Genomic DNA, 9,843 nt, shown 5'->3' on the forward strand with positions numbered 1-9,843 from the left:
TGAGGTGACAGTTTTTATGCCAAAAGAGAGAAGGCTTTCTTTTTGAAGGAAATATAAGCATATTAAAATGTTCCTTTAATCCAGTTTGATACAGGGAGCAGGCCTCATTATAGGGCAGATGTACTTTTGTCACCAGCCTCTATTATAAAGTTGTAATACTCTAGCCAGTACAGCTTTGTAAGCAAGGCACTCTATTTTAATGTGATAGCCTTTAAAGTTTGGTTTTGGTCAGTGTTTTGTTTTGTGGGGGGGTTTTTTTGGGAGGTGTGTGTGATATTTTTATCTGTCTCAATTTTCAAGAATAATAAATTATGTGCCAGCAGATGGACTTTAAAATGAAAGTAAGCTGGAAGAGGTAGGTTTTGTGACAGAAAAGGTTGTATTTTAAAGTTAGTCAGACTTGGGTTGGAATCTTTGCTTTGTGGCCTGTAAGCTGTGCAAATTTGGGCAAATTACGTAACAGCTGAGAATCATTGATGTCAAATGATCTGGTGAGAATTTAATCAAGTTCAGTATGCATAAAGTGCTGGTCGTTGTGCAGCTGGCTGTCTGCTTTCGTCTAATATAGAAGTAGTTCCTTGCAAAAGGACCTCTTTTTCTTGCTAATTTTATTTATTTATTTATTCTTGCGGTACGTGGGCCTCTCACGGTTGTGGCCTCTGCCGTTGTGGAGTACAGGCTCTGGACGCGCAGGCTCAGTAGCCATGGCTCACGGGCCCAGCCGCTCCGTGGCACGTGGGATCTTCCCGGACCGGGGCACGAACCCACGTCCCCTGCATCGGCAGGCGGACTCCCAACCACTGGGCCACCAGGGAAGCCCTCTTGCTAATTTTAAAGCGAAGGTTTGGGGCTTCCCTGGTGGCGCAGTGGTTGAGAATCTGCCTGCTAATGCAGGGACACGAGTTCGAGCCCTGGTCTGGGAAGATCCCACATGCCGCGGAGCAGCTAGGCCCGTGAGCCACAACTACTGAGCCTGCGTGTCTGGAGCCTGTGCTCTGCAACAAGAGAGGCCGCGCTAGTGAGAGGCCTGCACCCCGCGATGAAGAGCGGCCCCCGCTCGCCGCATCTAGAGAAAGCCCTCGCACAGAAACGAAGACCCAACACAGCCAAAAATAAAAATAAATAAATTAATTAATTAATTTTTTAAAAAAGCAAAGCTTTGGTGAAATTATTTCAGCATTTCAACCCTGGCCATTTTCCATAGGAGGGCTCCGATAATAGTGTCTAACTCTTGTGAGCAGGACATGACTCCCAGAACAACCCGGTTTCCCTGGAATCGAACAGCTGAGGGCTTAGGGTTCTAGCGTAAAGATGTTTATGTTCATTAGAGGACACTAAAAAGACACAAGGATTACATATATAAACGTGGAAAAGGTATTACACGTTACCAGATGACCTTCAAAACCACAAGTGAGGCTTAAGGTCTAGGACATGGTCGTTACACATTTAGAAAACATTGCACAAAAACCGTCTTCTCAGGAAAAAAAATCCAGCCCCAATGTTCATTATAAGCTCTGACCCATCCCTGCTAGATTAGGTCAGTGATTGTACCTGGTTTGCATTGTTAATGCCCTTGTATGACAGGCGTCAAGTTCTCAGGCCACTTTTTCATGGCGACAGCTGCTGGGGCTGGGCTTCCTTTAGAAAAACGCTGGTGGGGATACTTGCGGAGTGATGTTATAATTCTCACTGAATGTGTCTGTCCTCTTCTGTGTCCTTTCTGACTCAACAGGGCAGCTGGACACAGTGGACCTGAACAAGCTAAATGAGATTGAAGGTACCCTGAACAAAGCCAAAGATGAAATGAAAGTCAGTGATCTAGACAGGAAAGTGTCTAACCTGGAGAATGAAGCCAGGAGGCAGGAGGCTGCCATCATGGACTATAACAGAGACATTGAGGAGATCCTGAAGGACATCCGCAACCTGGAAGACATCAAGAAGACCTTACCCTCCGGCTGCTTCAACACCCCGTCCATTGAAAAGCCCTAGCGTCTTCCTTTAGGGAGCCACTGTGAGGCCACAGAGTGCCTTAACACAAAGATTACATTTTTCAGACCCCCACTCTCTGCTGCTCTCCACCACTGTCCTTTTGAGCCAGGAGAAGTCACAAAGTTTAAAGAGAAGCAAATTAAACATCGTGAATCAGGAACAAAGGGTTTTATCTAATAAAGTCTCTCTTCCACTTAATGGTGGTCCCTTAGACCCACCTTTCCCTTCTGAGTCGCCTAAGGACGTGGCATCCTGCGTTGCTGTACAGTGGCTTAAACCCTTCGTGGGAACCGTTGTGGGCCAGGGCTGAGCCAGTAGCCCTCCCTTTCTCTCTGATGCCAACAGAACCTCCTCAGTCTCAGTACTCTTGTTTCTATGAAGGAGAAGTTTGGCTATTGACAGTAGCATTGTGATGGCCAGTATATCCAGTCTATAGGTAAAGAAAATGCATCCACATCTCCTGCCCCTCCTCCTTTTAAGCAAAAGGAAATACACATCCTGTGCCAAAGGTATTGGTCATTTAGAATGTCGAGAGCCATCATCTGTTGTTTTAGCTATTTTGAGTTTAGGACACTGAGCCATCCCACGGGTAAGGATGCAATGATTTATGACAGTCTCCAGGACGATGTGAGACTGCAGAAGTGGCCGCACGTTTTCTCAGATGTTAATAACTGACTAGGAAGATAAACTGTTTTCAGATCTTTGGGCAGCTGACAATTTAAATGTGGATGGGCAGCTTGCACTCTCACCAACAGACGTCTTCTATTCCTATAGATGGAATTTATGCAGAAGAAACAGGGATATGATAACCACTAAAGTTTTTTCCAAAATCACACTAATTCTTAGAGCTTTTTTAGAATATTAGTCTTGGAACTAGTGTTGTTACCTGGCAGAGAACGGGTGGTCCTTACGATCTTGACAAAACAAAACAAAAGCCTCCTTGTCCTAGAGTCTTTTCTAGCAAAGGGATAGAACTTAGATGCAACTTGTACCGTCAGGATCCCACATATCCATTTTTCTTCCATTGGGGAGAGATGAAACATTTGACCCTTAGCCTCAGTTTTCTCCTGATGTTCCCATCTTGTAGAACCCCTCAAAACACATTGTTTGCCAAATCCTGGTGACAAATACTTGCACTCAGTATTTCACACAGCTGCCAACACCATCTCGTTCCTGCACTTTGTGATTTAAACCCACCTCTAAACCTTCCCTCTAAGCGTAGAGGGAAGACCCTTACATGGAGTTTCCTAGTGAGCTTCTCAACTTCTGACCCTCAGCTCTGTGGTTTTCTTCTAAGGTCACAGCGTGACGATTCTCTGCCACAAACCCCTTCCTCCTACCAACCCGCTTTCGAGATTCATATATAGCCTTTAACACTATGCAACTTTGTACTTTGCGTAGCAGGGGAAAGAAACTATTATCTGACACACTGGTGCTATTAATTATTTCAAATTTATATTTTTGTGTGAATGTTTTTTTGTTTATCATGATTATAGAGTAAGGAGTTTATGTAAATATACTTGGTCCTGTTTCTAGAATGGCACTGTCCGTTCACTTCTTCACTTCATTTTTCCTCTTCACCAGCACAGCGTGTCTGTATACCTCCTTCCCTTCCATCTGCGGTTCTTTGGATTGGATTTGTTCCCTGTTGCTTTGCCCTTCGCCTTGTGTTTGCAGCATGTCCGTTTTCTGACATTCACATCCACCTGCTTTCCTCCACACACAGCCACGATAAAGAGGTACCTCGAACCCTCTTCCGTTGCAGTCCTGGTGGTCCTCAACCACAGCACGATGTTGTTCTTAGTGGCTGCCCCAGAGCAGGAATGCCAGCTCCACAGGGAAGGATGGAATTAGGAAAGTCTGCTGAAGGGCATCTTTACCATCAGTGTGAGCCGAGCCAGGAGTGAGTGAGAAATGCCCTCTGGCAGTTGTTGGAGCTGGATGGGGTCATTTTTATAAGGGGTGCATAATTACTTGAGTGCCCGTAGTGCATCAGGGATCATGCTGCATAGAGTGGGAGAGGTGGTCTGCCTTAGTTCTTCCCCTTTCCATCTCCTCCTTGCATCCCAGAGTTGACTTACTGGTGTTTTGACCTGGCATCCTCCTAAGCTTCCACTCCATTCCTCTTCTCAGGCCTCTTCTCCTATCGCAGGAGGCCTGGCTCTTTCTTGCCAAGTGTTCACATCAGTGTTTCCTAGCTAGTTCCTCTTTTTTAAGTGGCCACATCCTATGAGACATTTTGGTCAAGGTTTCAGGGAAAGGACTGAAGATAGACTGCTAAGGTAGTTTACCCTCTAGCCTGTGGGTCAGGTTCACTCCAGTAAGTCTTAGGCCACAGTGAAATTTGGGGGATTTGTTGTTGTTTCTTTTCTCCTTTTCCATCTGTGTGGTATATTTTTAAACAGAATTTTATTTTTAAAATAAAAGTTCCTTATAAGACAATACCTTAATTACACACCTGCAATATAGCCATTATTTTATTGTATAGTTCCAGTTATCTGTATTTTATGTAATAAAATCGACAGGATGGCTGCTGCAGAATGCTGGGTGTCACAGGGAACATACACAGCTGTTCCCTGGAATTTTCCCTCTTAATTCCAACCGTGGCCCTTTTCCATGTGCCTTCACTTTAGCTGTTTGCCTTAATCTCTACGGTCTTGCTCTCCAGGGTAGTAAATAAAATGCAACACTTGGCATTTTTTATGTTAAAAAAAAAAAACAGTATTTTATTTATAATAAAATCTGAATATTTGTAACCCTTTATACTTGGTGTGGCCTGAGTGTGGTACTGGGGATGTAAGATGTTTTAAAAGGTATGATGAAAAAAAAAAGGTATGATGAAGGGGAAGCATCTCGTAATGTATTCTTTGGGTTGTTTCTTTTCCTGAGAACAATCCAGTGTGTGTACGTGCGTGTGTGTGAGTATATAAATTTATTTATGTATATATTTATGTATTTTAACCCTTCCCAGATTGGAATACTTTGGTTGTGGTCCAGATGATGGCAAATTCTTCCTGTTAAGCTCTAGATAGTAAATGTTTTACGTTTTGCAGGCCATACAGTCTCTGTTACAACTGCTCTGTCTGCTGTTGTAGCAGGAAAGCAGCTGTGGACAGTCTGTAAACAAATGAACAGGGCTGTGGTCCAGTACAACTATTTACAGGAACAGGCCTGGGCTTGCGGGCTGGAGTTTGCCAGACCCCCTGGTGTAGTCTCCATATTTGATTAGTGACTACGGAGGACTATTTTCAAATTATTTGGGCTTTCTAAATTAGCAGATGTATGTAAAGAGTTGTCTTTCCACCTTTTAAATACACACATCTTCAGCTAAACTAAAGGTACTTTCATACTTTTTTATACGATGAGAAACACTCTCAAACATAATGGAAGAAAAAGTAAGTAATGTGCTGGACCAGCAGGCCATCTGGAGGGCTGACCCAACTGGAGTAACTTAAGACCAGATGAAGATGTTTGGAACTACAGAGACAGCAGTAAGGCTTTGCTCTACTCTTTGGCTCTGTTTATAGCCCTGAGGCCCTGGGGATGACATGCCACCTCCCCAGTCATGTACATCATTACAGCTGTTGGGCTTCCCTGGTGGCGCAGTGGTTGAGAGTCCGCCTGCCGATGCAGGGGACACGGGTTCGTGCCCTGGTCCGGGAAGATCCCACGTGCCACGGAGCGGCTGGGCCCGTGAGCCATGGCCGCTGAGCCTGCGCGTCCGGAGCCTGTGCTCCGCAACGGGAGAGGCCACGACAGTGAGAGGCCCGTGTACCGCAAAAACAAACAAACAACACAATCGTTACAGCTGTGACACCTGTAAAGCAGAACCTGAACTCTTCTCTTTAAACTTCCTCGAAGAGAGCTTCAGAGGGCACTAGTTACTAGCTTTCTTACATACCGTGTTCTTAACCCATTTGTAGGATATGACTCAGGTGCAACTATACCTCAATAGTTACTGTGTCAGAGTGATGAGTGGAATTCTAAAAATGTGTTCCTATTCCTTTTGTTATTTCAGAGTCAGCAATTTCTCTGAAGTTGGTATCAGCATAATCTGATTCAAAATATCTCCAAAGGTTTACCCCTTCAATAAGCATTCTAGCCCCTTAATAAATCTGAACTCACCAGACCCACTTCAGTTACGTTCAAAATAGAATGTCTGGAGAAGACAGGACTCCTGGTGCCCAGGAGAGTCATGAAGTAGAAAAGCAGGTGGCACCTTCCACCTAAGGTGAGGAAGGACCCACCCGAGGAAAGATCAGATCTCTTCAGGCCAATAGTTTACGGGAACAGAAATGAGATGGCTGTAAATGTCAGGTAGTTTTGCCTGTTCACACTAAGCAGGTTTAATTGAAAATATTAATAGTTGGAGTGAAAAATAACTTTCTGTAAGGAATCTATGTATCTCTCAGAGGCTGCACTCATTCAGGAGTGAACCAGAGTGTCTTCTATTCTTGTGGAGTCTCCTAGAATGATTCTACCTGCTCTATACCGATCAATGAAATTCTAAGTAAAAATCGTATGCTTGAGAAAGGAAAATATTTAGCAGAAGACCAAAGAAAATCTCAAATAAGAATTCAATTAAGAGAAACCTTAACATTTCAAGTGTTAAGACCTCCATGTCTTGGCTTTAACTCTTCTCTGCCCAGAACGTGCTTGCTTTCCCTTCCCCAGTACAGGAAAACCTAAGGTCAAGGTGTTCCCTACTCTGTTGAAACTGGCCAGTCCTTTCTTTGTTCACCACCCCTCTCAGCCTGGTACTGGCTTCCGGCATGGCCCTTGGGCATGTGTTTATTGGTCCGGTGTGTCTCACCCACTCTCCCTCCCCGCTCTCTCCTTACCTCTAAGATCAGGGTCTTGGCTACTCCCTTTCACATCCTCAGGGCTAGGAGGCAGACAGTAGTCACGTTGTCTTAAAGATGCGATCAAATCAGCCTTTCTCATCCTGTTCTCCCACTCCTGTTACTTCTTCCCTGCTGTGAGCAGAGAGAGGTTTATGGATACTTGTTAATTTCTCTCTCTCTCTCTTTCTCTCTGTGTCTCTATCTCTCCCCCTCTCCTTCCAACAGCATTCTGTTCACTCAGCGCTCTTACCTAAGGATGGATTTGTAGAAAAATAACCAAAACCACCGTCTTTCACCAAATGGCATAGCACAGACCTCACCGGGCTATGCAGTCAGCAACCAGCTGGTGTGATGCGGTCTACAAGGCCTGGGCCTCTGCGCTCCCAGCCTCACACTAGCCGTTCCCAACGCTGTGTATGTGTTGTCTGCGAGTTTTACCCACAGCCCCTTCTGTAGGCATCTCTGGCTCCTGGCCCAAGTTATAATATTAATTCCCTTTCTTTTTCTCTAACTCCTGGGAATGGTCCCAGTAAATTTCAACAGACTGGTTGGTGTTTTATTGTTTGCTTCCTACCTTGGAAAGCCGTATAACTTAGGCCATAGAGGTATTGCTTATGATTAATTCAGTATGATTAATTCAGTATTAATTCATAAGCAGAGGTATTGCGTATGATTAATTCAGTTTGTATTTATTTCTGTAAAAAGTTGAGCTTCAGGCCTTTGATCAAATCAGAATGTAACCCTCTGTTACATCACTGTTCCCGTGAGTTTGTCCAAGTCAGTGTAAGTGCTTCTCTGTGAAAGGTCCCTGGTCATACCTTTGAGGGCCACCCTTCCATCCTCCCATAATGCTTTTTCACCATAGCTAGTAACCGAAAATTCTACGTGAGCCTTAGACTGATGCTTTGGGGGCCCGTGCCATGGCGTCTGCCCTAATAACTGAGATCCTTTGTCATCTTGGTAACTTTAAGGCAATCATCAAATTTTGTGCCATGGCAACTTGTGTTAACATAGCGTGATTTCATCCTGGATATTCAGTGCTTGGTTTCTAGGATGTATATGATCCTAATTTTCCTTAATCTTCTCTGTTCATTGATCCCAGACTCTTCTTCCATGGACCTTTCTTTCCTCCTGAGCATGGTTTCCAAGGTGAGATTAGTGCAGAGTAAGCACAAGTCCAGCCAGGAGCAGAAACGTCTGGGGAAGATGTGCTGTCCTAGTGTGGATTACACGTTCCTGGGCTGCTGAGCCAGCGTCCAAGATAAAGGCTCAGGAGAAACAGCTGTGATTTGGGTGATTACGTGTCTAGCGTGGTCAGAGAGGTTTGTGTTACAACTTGCTGATCCCTCTTGGCTCAGACTGTCTGCTCTCTGTGCTGTCTCTGTTAGGCTGATACAGAGGCGCACACCTGGCCAGAGAGATGAGTTTTGCCACGTAGATTTCGGATGGGCTGCCTGCCCTCTATATGTTTCTGAGGGCTCAGGCAAGACTAACACTCTCAAAGTAACTCACACCCATGCCGTGTTTTCACAGGCACTTTCATAATTGATTTCTTTCATTTGCCTCTCGTGATGACACTCTCCATTTGACCATTGAGAAAATCGAAGCCACGTTTTGCTTCCCCATCACCCTAGCCACTATGTTAGCTGTTGCCTCATTTTCTGTCATGATTTTGATCCACTTTCCTTTTAAGGTCCTCGATTATGTACATGTATTTTATGAAAAGCTTCCTCAAATCCCTTGTTTAGAGTGATCAAGGCAGGATTTAAATATATTAGTAACTTGCCCAATATTAAGGAACCAGTTAGCGGCAGAACTGTTACTTGGACCCTGATCGTCCTCGAGCCACCTGGGCCATATACACCTCATGGCTCACACCTCTCTCTCTGCTCTTGCTTTTCCCTCCTTGTCTCTTCCCCCTACAAAGGCTCAGGGTTAAGGAGCATGAAGCTGGGTCACCTAGCTTTACCTAGCTTCCTAATGTTAACATCTGATATATCTACAGTACACTTACCAAAACTAAGAGATTAATATTGGAAGAATACTACTAACTAAACAGTTTTTGCCTACTTTTAAATACCTTTTCAAGACCCCATTTTAAAAGTAATACTGAATTTTAAGACAGAAAATGAAAATACTCAACATTAATACCCAAGCTATGGGACAACGGGAGTGTGGAGTCCAAAATAATTGATTTTACCTTCATGATACACTCAAAACTGCCCAATACATAACTTATTCATAGTTAATTGCAAATAAGTCATTAAACAACTTGCTAAAATGTCAATGTTTCAAAAGAGATTTTTAAAGACCCATCAGAATGAACATGTCATTCATAATGTGACACAAATTTAAGTATTTATTAGAAATAGGAAATTTACTCACAAAGACTGCATTAAAATTTTTTGCTCTTATGACATAATTTCAGACTTAGAGAAAAATTTTCAAGAGTAGTCAAAAAATTCTCTAGTACTCTTTATTCAGATTCCACCAATGGTACACTTGCTTTTTCACTGCTCTCACTCTTGCTCTCCATGGAGAGAGGGAGAGAAAGAAGTGTTTTAAGTTGCAGACACAATGCCCATTTACCCATAAATACTTCAATGTGTTATTTCCCAAAGACAGGAAACTTTCTTACATATCGACAGTACAATTGTCAAAATTAGGAAATTCCCATTGATGCAGTACTATAATCTACAGCCCTTATACAGATTGTACCATTTGTGGTAGGCAGAATAACGGCCCCCCAAAGATGTCCACATCCTAATTCCTAGAACCTATGAATGTGTTAGGTTACACAAGGCAAAGGGGCATTAAGCTTTCTGATGTAATTAGGTTGTCAATCAGCTGATCTTAAAATTGAGAGATTATCTTGGATTATCTAGTTGGGCCAATACAACCATAAGGATTCTTATAATTGGAAGAGGGAGGCAGAAAAGGAGGTCAGAATGATGCAATGTGTTAAGGCCACCACTGTCGGCTTGAAGATGAAGGAGGGGGCAGGAGCCAG

At 43.7% G+C, this 9,843-nt stretch overlaps 1 protein-coding gene across 1 annotated transcript in view; it reads left to right on the top strand.

Annotated features, from left to right (window-relative positions):
* LAMC1 (laminin subunit gamma 1) overlaps positions 1-4,904 on the top strand; it is a 124,343-nt gene extending 119,439 nt beyond the window's left edge. The window contains exon 28 of the mRNA XM_060035132.1: positions 1,733-4,904. Coding sequence (XP_059891115.1) covers positions 1,733-1,989 — 257 coding nt within the window. The 3' untranslated portion in view covers positions 1,990-4,904. The remainder of the gene's footprint in view (positions 1-1,732) is intronic.
* Positions 4,905-9,843: the final 4,939 nt, after the last annotated feature.

This window comes from Delphinus delphis, chromosome 1, assembly GCF_949987515.2.
Source record: "Delphinus delphis chromosome 1, mDelDel1.2, whole genome shotgun sequence".
Lineage (NCBI taxonomy): Eukaryota > Metazoa > Chordata > Mammalia > Artiodactyla > Delphinidae > Delphinus > Delphinus delphis.